The 20835-nt window shown below is 43.1% G+C and overlaps 1 protein-coding gene across 1 annotated transcript in view; it reads right to left on the reverse strand.

Moving 5' to 3' along the window:
* The window catches only part of ift74 (intraflagellar transport 74), a 202998-nt gene that overhangs the window by 56888 nt on the left and 125275 nt on the right, over positions 1-20835 (reverse strand). The window contains exon 14 of the mRNA XM_059974915.1: positions 5080-5177. Within this exon, the coding sequence (XP_059830898.1) occupies positions 5080-5177 (98 nt within the window). The remainder of the gene's footprint in view (positions 1-5079; positions 5178-20835) is intronic.

The raw sequence follows: 20835 nt of genomic DNA on the forward strand, positions 1-20835 counted from the left end.
GGTGTTTCTTAGTGGGCTCCTGTTCAAGGGATAAGTAAGAGGAGTTGTCAAGAGAGTTGGTGCAGGACCTCATCAAGGTAGAAGTCAGTTCACCAGACTACTACAGCACCTCCCTTACCTGCAGGTTTGATGACAAGGTTAGGAGTAGTGCAGAAGGAGAGGAGAGCAGAGTGTTTGGAAGAAGTGAGGTTGGAATAGGAGACAGGAGTGTTATAGTCTAGATGGTTAATGTCCCATCGGCAGTTGGCAATGAAAAAGTCCAGAACAGGCAGAAGACCAGGGCAGGGTGTCCAGGAAGAGGAGGAGGATTGAAGACAGGAGACGGGTGGGTAGTCCTTGCCAAAGAATAGGCTCAGAGACGAAGGTGGTGGAAGAAGAGCTCAGTATTGTGGCGGGCACAGAACTCACTGAGATGTAGGCGCAGGGGAACAAAAGATACTCTTTCTTTTGACAGTTAAAACCACTCCATTCTTTCTGTAGGTTTCCTGCCCACAGAAGAAGATCTGGTAATTGTCTGATGTAAGATGAGCCATTTCAGTCCACTTTTGTTCGCTAATTCCCAATATGTCAATGTTTTGTCTTGCCATCTCGTTTTTGACCACAATTTAGTTTACCTTAATACATGAATCTTACATTCCAGGTTCCAATGGTGTATCAATCTTTACAACATTGGGCCTTCTTTTCATTTCCAGGGACATCAGCAGTTGGATGTCTTTTCGGCTTTAATCCAACCAGGACATTATCTCTGATACTACTCATAATTGTCCTCCGTTCTTGCGCAGTAGCATGTTGGGCACCTTCAGACCTGTGGTGTCATTCTCGTATATCTCTGATTAGTTTTAACAATGAGGTTTTCGTGCCAAATTATTGGAATGGGTTGCCATTTCCTTCTCCAGTGGGCCATATTCAGTCTGACCTCTCTGCCATGACCTGTACATCTTGAGTAGCTCTACATGATATAGCTCATTGCGTCACTGAGATACATGCGCCCCCCACCACAACAAAGTAACGGTCCATGAGGAGTAAGTAGTTCCTACTTCTATTTTAAATATACCCAATGATCTGGCCTCTACAGCTATGAATCCCACAAATTCACCACTCTTAGCCGAAAAAAATTCCCCCTTATCTCTGTTCTAAAGCAACATCCTTGTATTCCCAGGCTTTGCCTTCTGGTTCTAGACTCCTGCGTTATAGGAAACATCCTCTCCACGTCCACACTCTCTAGCTGCTTCAATATTTGGTAAGTTTCAATGAGATCCCTGACTCTTTCTTCCAAACTTCAGCAAATACAAGCCCTGATCCATCAAATGCTCCTCATATGTTAACCCTTTCATTCTTGTGAACTTTTCATGATCCTCTTCAATGCCAGTGCATCTTTTCTTAGACAGGGACCCAAAACTGCTTGCAATACTCCAAGTGTGGTGTGATCAATGCCTTAAAAGCCCCTGCAGTACATCCTAACTCTTATATTTTAGTCCTCTCAAAATAAATGTTAACATTGAATTTGACTTCTTTACCACCAATTCAACCGGTCAATTAACCTTTAGGGAATCCTGCATAAGAACTCCCAAGTCTCTTTGCACCTCTTATAACTGAACTTTCTCTGGTTTAGAAAATAGTTTATGCCTTCATTCTTTCTCCCAAAATATATGACAGTACACTTCCCTCTACTTTATTCCATCTGCCACTTCTTTTCCCATTCTCTTAAGCTACCCAATTCCTTTTACATCTCCACCTATCTTTGTAGTCCGCAATCCTGGTCACAAAGTCATCAATTCTGTCATCCCAAATGCTGAAGTATAATGTGAAAAGAAGCGTTCCCAACACCGGCTCCTGTGGATAACCATTAGTCACTGACAGTCAACCAGAAAAGGCTACCTTAATTCCAACACTCTACCTCCTGCCATCCAGCCAATCCTTTATGCATGCTAGTATATTTCTTTTCATACCTTTAGCAGCTGCATGTATGGACTTTGTCAAAGGTCTTCGGAAAATCCAAGTAGACAACATCCACTGATGCTCCTGCCTGTTATTTCCTCAAAGAATTCCAACAGATTCGTCAGACAAGAGTTGCACTTAAGGAAGTCATGCTGACATCAGCCTGTTTTATCATGTACTTCAAGGTACCCCAAAACCTCTTTCTTAATAATAGACTCCAAGAACTTACCAACCATTGAAGTCTGTCTAAATGGCATATTATTTCTTTCTTTTGCCTCCCTTACTTCTTAAAGAGTGGAGTGTCATTTGTAATTTTCTAGTCATCTGGAAACATTCCAGGATCTAACAATTCTTGAAAGATAACTAATAATGCCTCCATAATCTCTTGACCTACCTCTTTCAAAAACCCTGTGGTGTAGTCCAACTGGTCCAGATGAGTTATCTATCTTCAAAGATTTAGATTCAAAGTGCATTTATTATCAAAGAATGCAATTCAACCTTGAAATTTGTCTGCTTACAGGCAGCCACAAAGCGAGAAACCCAAAATAACCCAATTTAAAAAAATAAAGATCAACATTCAATGTGCAGAGTAAGAGAAAAATTCACAAATCATGCAAACAATAGAAGTGAGCAACAGCATTCTTAACCAAATTGAGTCCTTAGATTTGAATTCCTGGAGCAGCCCCGAGTAGGTCCAAGTTTCAATTTCAGTTCTTCATATTAGCAGGCAAATCGCCACAGAACTTGCAGAGATGAGTCAAATCAGTTGGAATAATCTCACAGCCTCAGCATATGAGTTAGGAGTGAACAAAGTGGGAGAGCAAGCAAAATTTACCTCACTCTTGCCTCTGGTCCCAAAACCCTGCCCTTCCAGTCTATCAGGGCTGGTGTACAAATTGTTCAACAGCGATTTGTGCCTTGCATTAGGGCCCAGATCCTGCTGGAGTGCTGTGGGCCTATACCATGCTGTCCAGCCCAAAGCCATTCTCAACCTGTCCAAATTGGCTTGCCACTTAAGAGTGATCTAACCTTGCACCCAGGTAATTTGGATGGGCATCGAAATTCCTCTGCCTCAACTCCACCTCTCCAAATCTCTCACTCCAACTCCATCTGCAAAAATTTTGTAATGCACCAACACTGCTCGTCCCTCGAATTCACTTCGCCTTCACTTGCCTCTTCAATGTTTGCGGTGATAGTTTACCACAATTTACTTTAGAAAAGGTGTTGTTAATTATGTTTCTAGTCAAACTTCTTACCTTTCGAATTACTAGTAAGCTGTCGCTCACCTTCAGCGGGCCATCTTAAACCAAAACTACAGAGCTTTCAGCTTCCCAAGCACATTCTCCTTATTAATAGAAACTACATTCTCTTCTACCCTTGACAATCTCAAATAAATTTTTTGGCTGTCTTAACAGTTCACTGTCTGTTTTGTTTTTTGTGAAAGAACGCTGCACCAAATCAGACAGCAGATGCTCTCAATGATGGCAATGTAGAATAGCATCAGTTTGTTCCAGGGAAGATGGAGTTTTACTAACTGCTGCAAAATTATACTGCATCTCACATGAGGCCTTTTGAAAGAATGATGCATAGGAATTTGAATGTTAAAACAGTGCTAACAGCAGAATCGTTACTGATGAACTGGTGGAAAGTAGACACATTTCTATGCATCTCCACTGTTTAGAGGGCATTCAGTTCCAAGATGTCATTGCAACAGAACACTAGATAGTTTACTTCTTGGTGGTACTTGGATTTATCGCCTCTGGTATTAGTGCAATTAGTTTAATTAATGGATCACTGTGGATGTAGTCATTGGTGTGTAGAGTAAATAAGAGAAGGGAGAGAACATGGTCCATTCTGATAGGTGTATCCAGAGATAAAGATGCATGTGATTCATGGGACTTGCCTGTTTGGAATCTTGCTCAAGGAAGAGAGTGTAGTGGTCAGTGGGTCTTATTTGGGCTGGAGGTCCGTGACTAGTGGTGTTTCACACGAATCTCCCCTAAGACTCTGATATTTGTGATTTATATAAGTGACATGGATGAAAATGTGGATGGTTCACAGAAGGTTCAAAGATTGGTGGTGTCGTGAATAGTGTAGAAGACTGCCAAAGTATATGGCAGGAAACAGACACAGGGGATCTTTCAGATGCTGGAAATCCAAAACAACACACACAAAATGCTGGAGAAACTCAGCAGCTCAGGCAGCATCTATAGAAATGAACACAGTCAACAAATCAGGCCAAGACCCTACATCAGGAATGGAAAGGAAGGGGGAAGAAACTAGAATAAGAAGGTGGGAGGAGGGGGAGTCCAAACTAGAAGATGATAGGTTAAGCCAGGTGGGTGGGGGAAAGGTGATGAAGTAAGAAGCTAGGAGGTGATAGGTGGAAGAGGTAAAGGGCTGGAGAAGAAGAAATCTGACAAGAGAGGAGATATCCACCATTAATGATATTTCTAGTACCTTCAAAAAGCAATGCTTTAAAAAGGCTGCCTCTATGATTAAGGATTCCCCAGGACATGTCCTCTTCTCATTACTACCATCAGTGAGAAGGTACTGGAGCCTGAAGCCATGCATTCAATGCTTTAGGAACAGTTTCTTTCCCACTATCATCAGATTTCAGAAAGGACAATAAATCCATTAACACTACTTCGGTATTTTTCTTCTTTTTTTTTGCACTACTCACTCTCCCCATGGCTTGTTGATGCCAGATCAGCAGGAATATTCAAAGAACATCAAGGAATTGAAGGCTATGGGGCACTGAAAATAAGAGTTGAGGTCTGAAGTAAAGGAATTGTTTGTTATCATATTGAATGGCATTTAGGTTTGGGATCCAAGTGGCTTTCTCTTGTTCCTATTTTCTTTTCTTGTTATATTCGCAAATGGCAGTCAAGTAATTAACACGTGACCAATAAGGATAATTCTGAAGATTTGGAATAGAGACTCATTGTGCCAATACAAATTTTGTAAAATACAATGAAGAATGTCCTTTATTTGCAAGAACCTAACTTTTACATAAATCTGCTGCTATTTAGCCTGACAGGAAAGGCTCATAACAAAGCACTTCATAATTTTTTATCAGTTTCTAAGCCACAGTTGGAGCAGAAGACTAAAGTCTTGGTTCATGTTTGTGATTGTACTTACTCTGCTTGTGTGTTCCAGATGCGCAACAATACTACCCTCAAGTTGAGCTTTTCGTTCAAATTCTTGATTTTTGATTTCTTCAGCAGTATCCAGGAATGCTTTAAAGACATTAACACATATATGGCCATTCAGAACATGAAATACAAACAAAATTATGCCCTCTGATCCATGTGCCACTTTCCTGCAATTTTCAGCTTCCTAGGACAGAAATAGGCTCCTTGGTTCAATTCATTGCATTTACTTGTATTTGGCCGTCATCCCTCTAAACCTTCCCTTTCAATGTACCTGTCTAAATATATAATAAACTCAGTAATTGTACCTACCTTTACCTCCTGGCTGCTCATTCCACTGAGCAACTACTCTCCATGTAGGGGAAAACTTACCTCTCAGATCTCCTGTAAATCTTTTCCTTATCACCTTATACCCATGCTCTCCATTTTACAGTCTACTACTCTGGGGTGGTGGGGGTGGGGAAGACTGTGACTATTTTACCCATGCCCCTTATAATTTTATAAACCTCGATACGGTCACCTTTCAGCCTCCTTCACTTCAAAGAAAAGAGTCTTAGCCTATTGTACTCAACTCCTCCAATTCCAGCAACATCATTGTGAATCTTCCCCTACTCTCTAGCTTAATCACATCTTCTCAATGCTGTTTTGCACAACTGTAATATGACATCTCAACTCGTGTATTAATTGCTACTGTGGAAGCAAGCAAGCTATACTCCTTGAAGTCAATTAGGTGAGACTTCGTTAATGAAGGAATGATTGGCAAGTGAGAAGCTTTTAAAATATGTTATCAGGAGTCTAGTGACAGCATGTTTCTATAAGCAAGAAAAGATAAAATATGAAGGTAAGCTAGTAACAATTTAAAAGGGAATACCAAAAGTTTGTTCAAAGTAAAAGACATTTAAAGAGTAACAGAGAGGCGAGAGTGGATATTGGACTACTGGAATATGATGCAGTAGAAATAGTAATGGGGAACGAAGAAATGATGGACAAACTTAATAAGTACTTTGTGTCAGCCTTCACGTGCCACCCCAGCTACGCTGGACAAACCTAATTAATCCTAGCCTAGTCATGGGACAACTTATAATAACCAATTAACCTACCAGGTACATCTTTGGACTGTCGTAAACCAGAGGAGCTAGAGAGCTAGAGCTGTAATTGTAGCGGGCTAACGACTATGCTGCCCATTCTAAAGGGAGGATGATGCAACCAGGGCTGATAAGACAGCATAAAAACAAAAGAGAGAACATATAACATAGTAAAGATTAGTGAGAATTTAAAGGATTAGGGAGCTTTTAAATACCAAGATAAGGCAGCTTGGTATTTAAAAGCTCAACTCTATCACTCTGGTTCGCATCCTCCTGCCAAATTAGTTTAAATTCTCCCCAACAGCTCTAGCAAACCTGACTGCAAAGATATTGATACCCATCAAGTTCAGGTGGAACCCATGGCTTTTGTAGAGGTCATACCTTCCACAGAAATAATCCCAATGATCCAGGAATCTGAAACCCTGCCCCTTGCAGCAATTTCTCAGCTATGCATTCATCTGCCAAATCATCCTATTCCTACCCTCACTAGTGCATGGCATAGGCAGCAATCCAGAGTTTATTATCCTGGAGGTCCTGCTTTTCAGCTTTCTACCTAACACCTTATATTCTCTCTTCAGTACCTCTTCCCTTTTCCTACTAATGTTGTTAGTACCAATACATACCATTACCCTCAACCTTTAGAATGGTGTGGACCTGAAATGAACTACCCCTGACCCCGGCACCTGGAAGGCAACATACATTCTGGTCTTTTCTTTCACTTCCACAGAATTTCCTGTCTGCTCCTCTGACTATGGAATCCTCTATCACTATTGTACTCCTCACCTTCCCTTCTGAACCAGAGTCAGACTCAGTACCAGAGATCTGGTTGCTGCGGATTTCCAGGGTAATTCTTCTGCCCCAACAGTATCCAAAGCGGTATATTTATTATAGAAGGGAACAACCACACGGGTACTTTATACTGGCTCTCTACTTCCTACCTCCTCATTCTATCTATCACCTCCTCATTCTCCTGTATGAACTGCGATAATTGTAACCTGCTGGCTACTAATATATTTACTTATTTTATTGTGATACAACACGGAATAGCTCCTTTTGACCCCTCAAGCCATGCCACCCAGCAATCCCTAATTTAACCCTAGCTTAATCACGGGACAATTTACAATGAAGAATTAACCTACCAATCCATATGTCTTTGGACTGTGGGAAGAAAGCGGAACACCCATGCTAAATCCATAAAGTCACGGGGAGAACATACAAACTCCTTACAGGTAACAGCTGGAACTGAACTTGTGTCACTAGAACTGTAAAGCATTGTACTAACATCTACAATATATAGTAGACAGGTTACAGAAAATCCCAGGAGATCCTACAGCAATACTAAGAGTCGAGGGATGGCTCGGAAGAAAACAGGTTTCTTTAAAGATGAGCATAGTCTTCTATGGGTGAGATTTTCAGTTTGTACTGCAGAGAAATTGATGAAGGCTAAAAAACAAAAGTAGGGGAAATGTGTGATGAAGTCTTAGAATGCATGCAAATTACCAGAAAGGATGTATTGGTGGCCTGAAAACACATTAAAGAGGATAAATCTCAGGGCCAGAATGAATGCATGATTGGACAGTGTGGAAAACTAGAGAAGAAATTGGAGACCCATGTAAAGTTACTTGCTTCACTTTAGCTACAGGTGAAGTGCCAGAAGACTAGTGGGTAGCTAGTGTTGTGCCACTATTAAGAAGAACAGCAAAGAAAAGCTACGGGATGTAGGCCAGTGAATCATAGTCATAGTCATGAAACACTACAGAACTGAATTAGGCTCTTTGGCCTATCTAGTCTATATCAGCCCGGTCTCTTGCGTAGTCCCATCTACCTGGACCTGTACAATCACCCTCTGTACCCCTCACTCATGTACCTATCCAAATTTCTCCTAAATATTTCAATTGAACCTGCATCTACTGCTGGTAGCTCGTTCTACACTTGCACCATGCTCTGAGTAAAGAGGTATCCCTCAGATTCCTCTTAAATATTTCACCTTTCACCTTAAACCTCTAGCTTTCGTCTCACCAACCTGCGGGGAGAAAAGCGACATACCTTCACCTTAGCTATATCCTTTATAATTTTGTATGTGTCTCCAATCTCTACAACTCATGTTTCAGTATTATTCACCAGTTGTTTAATTTTTATTTGTAGCTTTTCTTCATTTGCATATTGCTTGTTTGTCATTCTTTGTTTGTGTGCAGTTTTTCATTGATTCAATTGTATTTCTTTGTCCTACTGTGAACACCTGCAAGAAAATAAACAGCAAGGCAATATATATGATGACATATGTACGTACTTTGATAGTAATTTTACTCTGAACTTTGAAACAATTTAAATTAGTGCTATGGTTGGTACAGACATCATGGGATGAAGGGCCTGTTCTTGTGGTGTACTGTTCCATGTGTGAGGCCATTTATCCTTCCAATCCCATACCATCGTTTTCCTCCTTGAACTATTCTCTTTCACAGGACCTTGCTCTCATGTAGCACTAAGCCAGACCACTAATCTACTTCCTACCTGATTATCAATAATTTACAGTAGCCACTTAATCTATCCACTAACATACTTTTGGGATATGGGGGATGAGAAAATTGAACATCGAACTGCGGTGAAATGAGTCATTCAAAGTGTGAAATGAAAAGGGATGCGGAAGTGACAAAAGCAATATTGAAAGGCCTAGACAGAGTGTATGTGGACGTGGAGAGGATGTTTCCTATAGTAAGGGTGGGGATGGGGTCCAGGACCAGAGGGCAAACGAGCAACGACCCTTTACAACAGAGATGAGGAGGAATTTCTTTAGGCATTATGTGCTGAATCTGTGGAATTCATTGACACACAGACGGCTGTGGAAACCAAGCCTGTGATGGAGAGCACTCGGTAAATGCACTCCTTACACAGGCACATTCAAACACGTACAAATTTTGCCATGTCATTCTGCTGTCGTGTTGAGCGTATGCACTTCAACGTTTTCCCTGGTATATTTCCATAATGGATCATAAATCGAGCTGATGCATTTAGGTTGGCTTTATGGCTGAGTATTCCATATTTTTAGTAATGGGGATGTATAAATGTCTGTATGCTGTTTATGTACTGTATTTACTGTAGATACTTCAGTTTATTTTGTAATATGATTGTAATTATATTGTGCAGTGCATCATTTCCTAATTCATGTGTAGTCTTAAGTTAACTTAGTTGTTAATTAAAAATAGTATGTCCTATTGCCTACATAAAGGAGTTCTTCACCCTTAGTAAGGGAGAGAGATAGGGGCTGAGAGGAGTCCATACAGGATAAAAATAAGTACAGAGCTATTATTGTGTTTACCTGTCTACATCACCTTGTAAATATTAGTATTTTTCTTTTCATTATTTTCACTAATTTTTGTAGGTTTGATTTTTGACACATCTAATAAACAGACTTGCACTAAAGTGCTAAGTGACTCCAGCCAGTTTTTCTTTGGTCATAACCCATGTGTTTAACATGTGGTGGCAGAGGTGGGATTGCAGTCCCACGTCAGGAAACCCCGAGGTTAAAAGTAAAGCAGATGCCTGGGAAACAGCGGAGACTTCAGAGAAGGAAGAACAGACCAGGGTCAAATCTGTTCAGAGACTTTTTGCCTACCAAGCAGATGAGAGATGATGCTTTTAGAATGGAACTCCAAAGCCTGCAGAAGGGTCCCAAAATGCCTTCTTATCAACAAGGTGATGATATTGGGAGCTACTCCTCAGGTTTGAGAAGATGGCATAGATATGGCAATAGCCAGAGGAAGACTGGGCCTAACAGCTAGTGCCACTATTGACAGGTAAATCTCTTGAAGCTTACTTTGCAATGGATGAAGAGTGGTCCAACAACTATTCTGACTTGATGGAGGTGCTGCTGGGACTAAATTTGATACCTCAGCAGAAACCTATCACCAACACTTTCTTTCCAGGAATCTACCACCAGAAGAGTCACTCACTGAGATGTATCATCACCTAAAGCGTTTCTTCTGCTGATGGATGCGACCAGAGCAGAAGACCAAGGAGAATGATGGTGCCATTGTTCTGGAACAGCAGCTGTGGGCTCTTCCTCCAGACACCAGACCAGTCTGGGAGCATGAGCCAGAAGATGCACTCACTCTGACTGGACTTGCCCTGCAGCACCTCAATACCAGCAAGGGGGCACCATCACGGCCATCATTCTGAAGCAACAGACAAGTCATTACTTTTTATTGTCATTTTGACTATAAACTGCTGGTACAGTACACAGTAAAAATTAAACAACTATCCTCCAGGACCGTGGTGCTACATGAAACAACACAAAACTACACTAGACAACAGACATAATGTGCACAAAACAGAGCAGGGCAGTACAATAATTAATTAATAATTAATCAACAAGACAATAAGCACAGTAGAGGACAAATTTCAATATAATAATAAATGATGTAGATGTCAGTCTAGACTCTGGGTACTGAAGAGTCTGATGGTTTGAGGAAAGAAACTGCTGCACAGTCTGGTCGTGAGAGCCCGAATGCTTAGGTACCTTTTGCCAGATGGCAGGAGGGAGAAGTTTGAATGAGGAGTGTGTGGGGTCCTTCATAATGCTTTGCCTTGTGCATGCAGCGTGTAGTGTAAATGTCTGTAATGGCGGGAAGAGAGACCCCGATGATCTTCTCAGCTGACCTCACTATCCACTGCAGAGTCTTGCAATCCGAGACGGTGCAATTCCCGAACCAGGCAGTGATGCAGCTGCTCAGGATGCTCTCGATACAACCTCTGTAGAATGTGGTGAGGATGGGGGGTGGAAGATGGACTTTTCTCAGCCTTCGCAGAAATTAGAGACGCTGCTGGGCTTTCTTGGCTATGGAGCTGGTGTTCAGGGACCAGGTGAGATTCTCCATCAGGTGAACACCAAGAAATTTGGTGCTCTTAATGATCTCAACAGAGGAGCCATCAATGTTCAGCAGAGAGTGGTCACTCCATGCTCTCCTGAAGTCAGCAACCATCTCTTTTGTTTTGTTCCCGTTCATAGACAGGTTGTTAGCTCTGCACCAGTCGGTTAGCCACTACACCTCCTCCCTGTATGCTGACTCATCGTTCTTGCTGATGAGACCCATCATGGTCGTGTTATCGGTGAACTTGATGATGTGATTCGAGCTGTGTATTGCTGCAGCCTTCCACGGGTTGACCCTGCATAGTTTTCCTCACATTGGCCATGATAAGACACAGCACCTGGTCACAGGGAGGAGGAGTGGTTTTCCTCACCACCACATCATTTTCTGCCTTGAAACAAGCGTAGAAGTTGTTCAACGCATCTGGGAGGGAGGCATCACCAGCACAGTCAGGTGATGTTGTCCCGTAGTTGGTGATGTCCTGAATGCCCTTTCAAATGTGCTGCGTGTCGCTGCTGTGCTGGAAGTGGCTGTGGATTCGCTGGGTGTGTGCACGCTTTGCCTCTCTGATGGCCTGGGACAGTTCAGCCCTCGCTGTTGTTAGGGCTGCCTTGTTGCCTGCTCTGAAGGCAGAGTCATGGGTCCTCAGCAGCACACACACCTCCGCGGTCATCCATAGCTTCTGGTTGGAGCGTCTAGTGATGGTCTTGGACACAGTGATGTCATCAATGCACTTGCTGATGTAGTTGGTCACTGATGCCATGTACTCCTCTAAATTGGTGGAGTTGCCAACATTGCAGCCTCCCTGAACATGTGCCAGTCAGTGTACTCAAAGCAGTCTTGAAGATCAGAGATGGCTTCTGCTGGCCAGGTTTTCACCTGCTTCAGAACTGGTCTGGAGTGCCTGATGAACAGTCTGTATGCTGGGATTAGCATAACATTGATGTGGTCTGAGTAACCGAGGTGGGGGTGGGGCTCCACCCTGTATGCATTGGGGATGTTTGTGTAAACAAGGTCCAACGCATTTGCCCCTCTCACTGCAAAGGCCAAATGCTGATGGAATTTGGGGAGCACTGACTTGAGATTCACAAAGTTAAAATCTCCGGGGACAATAAACAGTTCATCAGGGTGTGCGTTCTGCAGTTCGCTAATAGCCTCATACAGTTCACAGAACGCCTCCTTAGCGCTGGGGGGAATGTACACACCAACTATAAGGACAGTAGTGAAGTCCTGTGGTAAATAAAACAGTCTGCATCTAACAGTCACAAACTCCACCAGCGATGAGCAGTAACTAGAGAGCAGCACAGAGTTCTCGCACCATTCCATGTTGACGTATACACAAGCCACCACCACGAGCCTTACCGCACAGAGCTGTATCTCTGTCGGCCTGAAACAAAGCGAGCTCATCTAGCTGAATGGCAGCATCCGGAACTCTGTCGCTAAGCCATGTTTCTGTGAAAATGAAAGCACAGCAGACTCTGTAGTCGGATGTAGTCCAATTTATTGTCCAGGGAGCAGATATTGGACAGCAGAATGGATGGGAGAGCCAGCCAGCTAGGGTTTGTTTTCAGTCTAGCACGGACACTTGCCCACTTGCAGCACTTGCGCTTCCTCGCACACCGCTTACGACATCCCCACCCCTGGCCACCGGCATCAGGCGACACCGAAGACTGTAGGCCTGGTCCCCGAAGCAAGCCATGGTCCTGGAGCTTCTGCAGTAGATCCTCATGAAGGTTTGTTGTTGGGCAACTTCTGTACTGTAGCAGTGTCTGGCAATGGTAGATACAAACACCAGTTGCTCTGTTGTCCATGTGCAATTAAAAAATTGTGCCCTAGTTAAAAAATTAAATTAAAATAACACCAGGTCCGGAGAGGCCGCAGCTGCCGCGCTGCCTCTGATTCGAACCCTCTGAGGGACTCTCAGGGTAACTTAGAGAATGGGAAAAATAAGGCAACAGAACCATTAATAAGCAAACACGAGGAGATCTGCAGATGCTGGAAATTCAAACAACACACACAAAATGCTGGTGGAACACAGCATGCCAGGCAGTATCTATAGGAAGAAGCACTGTCGACGTTTCGGGTCGAGACCCTTTGTCAGGACAATAAATAGTTTATTTTAAGACTTCATCTGCTACCATTGTCAGCAGCCAGGTCAGAAGTCCTGTGTGTCCTCTCAAGAAGTCCGAATTGTCAGGGTATGTTCTATGTACCAATAGAGGGAGAATGTGATGATGATGTTAATGACTGTAATGAGTGTGAGTAAGGTAATGGATAACAAGCAGAATGTAAGGGGAAAGAGTGAATGTTTATAATAGTCAAAGTTAATGGAAAACCTATTAAAGCTCTTTTACAATCTGGGAACCTATGGTCATTAATTAAGAAAAATTATGCCCTTGCCTTTGGTGTTGACTACTGTCACCAAATACCTGTCCAATGTGTCCATATGAACTCACTATTGACTACAAATACTTGATGAAAGTGGTGGTGATGAAAGTGCTGGAGAAAGATAAAAACACAAAATGCGGGCAGAACTCAGCAGGCCAGACAGCATCTATGGGAGAAGGTAGTGACGACATTTCAAGGTAGTGAAAAGTGAAACGTTGTCACTACCTCCTGATGAAGGGTTTCGGCCTGAAACGTCGTCACTACCTCCTCCCATAGATGCTGTCTGGCCTGCTGAGTTCTGCCAGCATTTTGTGTTTTTATTTATTTCCAGCATCTGCAGATTCACTCGTGTTGTGCTGGAGAAAGAACCAGTTGACACGATTTTGGGTAGAGATTTGTCTGTGTTACATGAGTGACTGAGAATTAGAAACAGCCAATCACATTCACCTGTTAATCCAAGAGTAGCTAGTGCTGTTTCTCATTTGTGATGACTTGTGCTAAAACCAAAGCAATGGCTGAGTGAGTTACAATCTCTGCCTGACTTTGATTCTTGTCTGTGTGATAGAGGAATCAAATAGCCTAAAACGTCACACTGGCAATGGCACCTCAAGAAATATGATGGTTCTCCTGCCCCTGTGATTTTTGTACATATGATGTGCTCATTGATGATGGCTCAGAAAGGGTCGTGGGAGCCGGGAGAGAGCCAGTGAAGGGTCACCTCCCCCATCGTGATGACTGCCAATCAGTGGAGCGCAGAGGGTGTTTACTGATTTTTCACAGTGGTTCCAGCAGAGAACAGGCTTGACAAAGGTCCTAAAACATTCCATCAGGATGGGGTGAGACCAGAGTTCAGAACGGTGACACTGCTACTGAGTGCCAGAATGACTTGTGGGCCCTTGAAGAATAAGATTTAGACCATGCTGGAGCTGTGAGTGACCGATTCTTCAAATAGTCAGTGGAGCAGTCCTTTCGTTATTGTCGCCAAGAAGGATGGCACCCCGAGGCATTGATTTCTGGCAGCTGAATGCCATTTCTTTTCTTGATGCTGATCCTATGCACTGCATTGATAATCTACTAGAAAGGATTGGACAGGCAAATTACATTAAACACACTGGATCTTTGTAAAGGCTACTGGCAGATTCCTCTGGATGACCAAGCAAAATGCCTCTGCACAATTCTGGTCCTCTTTCATTTCACTGTGGCTCCAAGGCTGAGAGAACTACAGTGAGGCCTACCTGTGGTTCTCTATAGCCAGATGTGGTCAGAGCAACTGGATCATCTGCACAGGATCCTTGGGAATATTCATACTGCCAGTATTACCCTCAATCTACAAAAATTTGAGTGCACAGAAAGGAAAGCAGATACCTTGGCTATCAGCTGGGACATGGAGAGGTTCGAGTTGGACAAAGTGGAAGCAATCCGCAACAGTTCTCTGCCTCACACCAAGAAGGAAGTGAAGTATTTCCCTGGCCTGGTAGGGTAGTATGGCAGATTCATTCCCCAATTCATCACGCTGGTAGCACCACTGAAGTTTGTAAGGAACCCAGTGACACGGACAAGTGCGTGTGAAAATGCTTCTCTAGCCCTTAAAGCCCACGTGTTCTTCACCTGTCCTTTAGACCCCAGACATTTGACAAATGGTTCCTTGTCCAGGTGGATGCCTCAGGAGTGGGCATTGGAGCAGTGCTGGAGAAGAACAACCTGTCCTTCACTTGAGCCAAAAACTCCTCCCAAGTGACATTCCACCATTGAAAAGGAATATTTGGCTATTAAGTGTACCCTTGACAGACTCTGGTACGAACTCCTTGGCAGGGAGTTTGACTTTTACACAGACCACAGAGAGTTGGCATGGATTCAGACAATGAAGAACCGTAATACCAGAGTGGTACCTGGAGCTCCAACTCTTCAAATTCTATGTCTACCATAAAACAGGTAAAGGAAATATTACTGCAGACTGTCTGTCTCGGCTGCTGAGCATCGCTGCCGCAGGGAGGAAGGTAGAAATTATATGGAGAGCACTTGGTAAACACATTCCTTGCACACGCCCATTCACACACACACACAAACATTGCCATCTCATTCTGTTGCCACTGCACTGAGACTACGCACTTCAATGTCTTCCCTGGTATATTCTCATAATGGGTCCTGAACTGAGCTGACACACTTGAGTTGGCTTTATGGTGCCTTTCCCACGATACACAGCAGAATATTCCAGCTAATTAGTAATGGGGATATGTAAATGTCTGTAAGTTGTTTATATACTGCATTTAATGTAGATACTTCTGTTTATTTTGTATTATAGTTGTACTACCGTCCTTATACATCTGGAGAAGAAGGATGCTAATGTGAGAATGCTGTTCTTGGACTACAGTTCAACACCATAATTCCATCCAGGCTCGACAGGAAGCTCAGAGACCTCGGCCTTGACCCTGCCTTGTGCAGCTGGATACTAGACTTCCTGTCAGATCGCCAGCAGATGGTAAGAGTGGGCTCCCTCACCTCCACCCCTCTCACTCTCAACACAGGAGCCCCTCAGGGCTGTGCACTGTCCCCTCCTTTACTCCCTGTATACTCATGTCTGTGTTGCCACCTACAGCTCTAATCTGCTAACTAAATTTGCTGACAACAGTACATTGATTGGCCTAATCTCAAACTATACAGGGAAGAAGTTATTTCTCTGACTCAGTGGTGTTAGGAAAACAACCTCTCCCTCAATGTTGCAAAAACAAAGGTTGTGGATTACAGGAGGAATGGAGATGGGCTAACCCTTATTGACATCAATGGATCTGGGGCTGACAGGGTAAACAGCTTTAAGTTCCTCGGCATCCACATCACCAAGGACCTCGTGATCGTACAGCACACCAGCTGTGTGGTGAAAAAGGCACAACAGAGCCTATTTCACCTCAGACAGTTAAGGAAGTTTGGTATGGGCCCCCAAATTATAAGAACTTTCTACAGGGACACAATTGAGAACATCCTGACTGGCTGCAGCACTGCCTGGTATGGGAACTGAACCTCCCTTAATCACAGGATTCTGCAGAGAGTGGTGTGGACAGCCCAGTGCATCCCTAGTTGTGAACTTCCCATGATTCAGGACAGTTACAAAGACAGGTGTAAGAAAAGGGACCTAAGGATCAGTGGGGACCCTAGTCACCCCAACCACGGTCTATTGCAGTTGCTGCCATCCGGGAAACAGTACTGTAGCATCAGAGTCAAGACAGCTTCTTCCACCAGGCCATCAGACCGATTAGCTCATGCTGATTTGAGTGTATTTCTATGTTACATTGACCGTTCTATTTATTATAAATTACTATGATTGCACATTGAACATTTCGACAGAGACATAACGTAAACATTTTTACTCCTCATGTATGTGAAGGATGTTAGAAATAAAGCCAATTTGATTCAATTAATTACATTGTGGAGTGTATCAATTCCTAATTAACATGTAGTCTCAAGTTATCTTTGTTGATAATTAAAGATAGTATATCCTAGTGCCTGAAAAGAAGAAGCTCTTCACCTTCACCTTCAGCAAGGGAGAGAGATAGGAGTTTCGAGGAGTCCGCAGTAGACAAGAATAAGCATGGAGCTTTTATTCTGTTTACTTGGAGATACCGCTTTGTAAATATTGGCATTTTTATTTAGACTATGAGGTATAGGAACAGAATTAGGCCATCTGGGCCCATTCATTCTGCTCTGCCATTTCATGACGGATAATCCAATTTTCCTCTCAGCTCCAATCTCCTGCCTACTACCCATATCCCATCGTGACTTGAACAATCAAGTACCTATCTTTTGCCTTAAATATACATAAAGACTTGGCCTCCGCAGCTGCCTGTGGCAATGAATTCCACACACTGACCACTCTCTGGCTAAAGAAATTCCTCCCCACTGTTACATACCCCGAGGGTATCTTGAGACTGTCTTATGACCATGATGTAATTTAGTATCTGGTGAGCATGATGTAATGGTCTTGTGATGGTGGGGGGATGTAATTTCCCACCAGTGTGAGGTCACGTGATGACATGTTCTCAACAGGTATAAAACTGGAAAGCTTGCTGTGACACAGGAGTTTTTGTGTTGAGACGTCGTTTAAGTCATCAAGTCATCAGTTACTCCGTTATGCTGTGTATTTGGTTTCATGACGCAGTTGCATTTTAAAGTGGAGTTTTAATTTCTACTGTAGGGTACATAATTGTTGTGCCGGCAGTTTTTAAAATCACTGTTTGATGTATCTTCGATTTAATTTAATTTAATTTTAAAGTCTAAGTATTGGAGAGTGAAGATTTTACTGAAGTACGGGAACCCAAAGGATCGAGTAAAGTTTGGCGGCTTAATACAGGATTGACCTTATTATCTTCATTCAGGGAATAGTAACCTGCATCTGAGATAACCCCTGCCTGTAAGAGCAGGAAGGGATGGGACAGTGTTATTTGCCAAGGAAAAGGTCAATTCCTTTAAGCCATTTTTATTTCCTTCGTTGTGAATCCTTTGGGCAAGGCATATTTCGGCTGGGATCAGTGGTAATGTCACGCCATCGAGGAATTTGTTGTTTCAGGAAAGTCTCTCCTAATTGACTGTATAAATCACTTGAACTTTCGTATTTACCATGTTTAAGACTGTGTTTGCATTTACCACTTTAAGTCTGCGTTTGCATTTATCGCTTTAAGAACTGTCCGAGTTGCCATATAGCAGTTAACTTCCAGTTAAGTTAGTCGTTTGTTTACTTTTCATTTTTGTTGAGCAGAGTTAAATAAATGTTTATTTGTTTATTAAAAAAAACCTGTCTCAATTCTATATTCATTGTTGTCAGAGAGATGTACCATAACACCACCTCCATTCTAAAAGGACACCCCTCTATTCTGAGGCTGTGTTCTCTGGTCTTAGACTCTCCCACCTTAGGAAACATCCTCTCCACATCCACTCTATCAAGCCCTTTCATCATTCAATAGGTTTCACCATCCTTAAAGACAGTGTTTGAGATCTGGAGCAGCAGCTGGATGACCTTTGGCTTGTAAAGGAGGGTGATGAGATCATCAATTGGAATTACAGGGAAGTAGTCACCCCTAAGTTGCAGGAGGTGAGTAGCTGGGTGACTGCTGGGAGGAGGAATAGGACAATGAATAATCAGTTAGCACAGAGCATCCCTGTGGCCATTCCCCTCAATAATAAATATCCCATTTTGGATACTGTTGTGGGGGATGACCTTCCAAGGCAATGCCATGGAGACCACTTTACTGGCACTGAGCATGGGTCCATTGTGAAGAAGGGAAAGAAGGAGAAGAGGGGAGCAATAGTGATAGGGGACTCAATGGACAGAGGAACAGACAGGAGTTTCTGTGGACAGGACACCAGGATGGTATGTTGCCTCCCAGATGTCAGGGTAAGGGTCGACTCAGAACAAGTCCACAGCATTTTGGTGGGGGAGGGAGAGCAGCCAGGTGTCTTGATACGTATTGGTATGAATGATATAGGAAGGAAAAGTAAAGAGGTCCTGAAGAGAGAATTCAGAGAGCTAGGCAGAAAACTGAGAAGCAGGACCTTCAGGGTAGTCATTTCTGGTTTTCTACCTGTGCCATGCGCCAGTGAGGGTAAAAACATGATGATTTGGCAGATAAACATGTGGCTGAGAAGCTGGGTACAGGGGGCAGGGCTTCATGTTCTTGGATCATTGGGATCTCTTCTTGGGGAGGTACTGCCTATACAAGAGGGAGGGACTGCACCTAAGCCCGAGGGGGACCAATAATCTTGCGGGCAGGTTTGTTAGAGGTATTGAGGGGGGTGTTTCAACTAATTTGGCAGGGGGGTGGGAACCAGAGTGAAGGGATTTGAATTTGAATTGAACTTATTTAAATCTTACATCCATCCCACAATGTGAGGGAGTAAAAATCTTTGTATTATGACTCCGTCGCAATGTACAGACAACTGAATTTATAAGTGTAATGTCTTGGAGAAAGAAGCTGTCCCGTAGTCTGTTGCTCCTGGCCTTAATGCTGCAGTACCATGGCCAGATGGAAGCAGCTGAAACAGTTTATGGTTGGGGTGTCTCGTGTCCCCGATGATGTTCCAGACCTTCTTTACGCACCTGCTGCTATAAATGTCCTGAATGGAGGGAAATTCACATCGACAGATGGGCTGGGTTGTCCGTACCACTCTCTCTAGTGCCCAGTGATCAAGGGTGGTTCAGTTCCCATACCAGGTGGTGATATAACTAGACAGGATGCTCTCAATGGTGCCCCAGTAGAAGGTCTTGTGGACTTGTGGGTTCATGCCAAACTTCTTCAGTCGTCGGAGGTGGAAGAGACACTGTTGTGCTTTTTATTGCCACACAGCTGGTGTGTACAGTCCAGGTGAGCTCTTCAGTGATGTGTATACCAAAGAACTTGAAACTACTCACCCTCTCAACTGCAGTCCCATTGATGTTGATTGGGGTGAGTCTGTCTCTGTTCCTCCTGCAATCCATGATCAGCTCTTGTGTTTTTTTGGACTTTGAGGGAGAGGTTGTTATCTTGGCACCACTTAGGATAGTAGAGGTTATGAAAAAAGCAAAGATAGTGTGCAGTCAGACTCAGGAAAGGCAGGCAGATGATAGGACATAATTGCAGCCAGCAGGGCGAATATCAGTGCATTAAGGATGCAGAATCAAAAAAGTAGCAAATACAGTACTCAAATTGGTATATCTCAATACATGGAGTACAAGAAATAAGGTGGATGATCTTGTTACACTTTTACAGATTGTCGGGCATGATGTGGCAATCACCGAATTATGGCTGAAGGATGGTTGTAGTTGGGAGCTGATATCCAAGGTTGCACATTGTTTTGAAGGGATAGGAAGGTAGGCAGAGGGGGTGGTGTGGCTCTGCTGGTAAAAAATGGCATCAAATCATTAGAAAAATGTGACCTAGGACCAGAGATGTTGAATGCCTGTGGGTTGAATTAAGAAACTGCAAAATTAAAAGGACTCTGATGGTAGTTATAATACAGGCCTCCAAACAGTAGCTGGGATGTGGACTACAGACTACAATGGGAAATGGAAAAGGCACATCAAAAGGGCAATGTTATGACAGTCATGGGAGATTTTAACACGCAAATAGATTCAGAAAATCAGGTTGGTAATGGATCTCAAGAGAGTGAATTTGTTGAATTGGCTTTTTAGAGCAGCTTGTTATTGAGCCTACTAGGGGATCACCTATACTGAAATGGGTGGCATATACTGATTAGGCGATTAGGGATCTTAAGGTAAAAGAACCTTCGGGAGGCAGTGATCACCATATTATTGAGTTCAACTTGAAATTTTGTTAAGGAGGGAGCAAACTCTGATGTAACCGTATTTCAGTAGAGTAAAGGAAATTACAGTGGTATGAGAGATGAGTTGGCCAAAGTAAATTGGAAGGAGATGCTGGCAGG

This window comes from Hypanus sabinus, chromosome 7 (assembly GCF_030144855.1).
Source record: "Hypanus sabinus isolate sHypSab1 chromosome 7, sHypSab1.hap1, whole genome shotgun sequence".
NCBI lineage: Eukaryota > Metazoa > Chordata > Chondrichthyes > Myliobatiformes > Dasyatidae > Hypanus > Hypanus sabinus.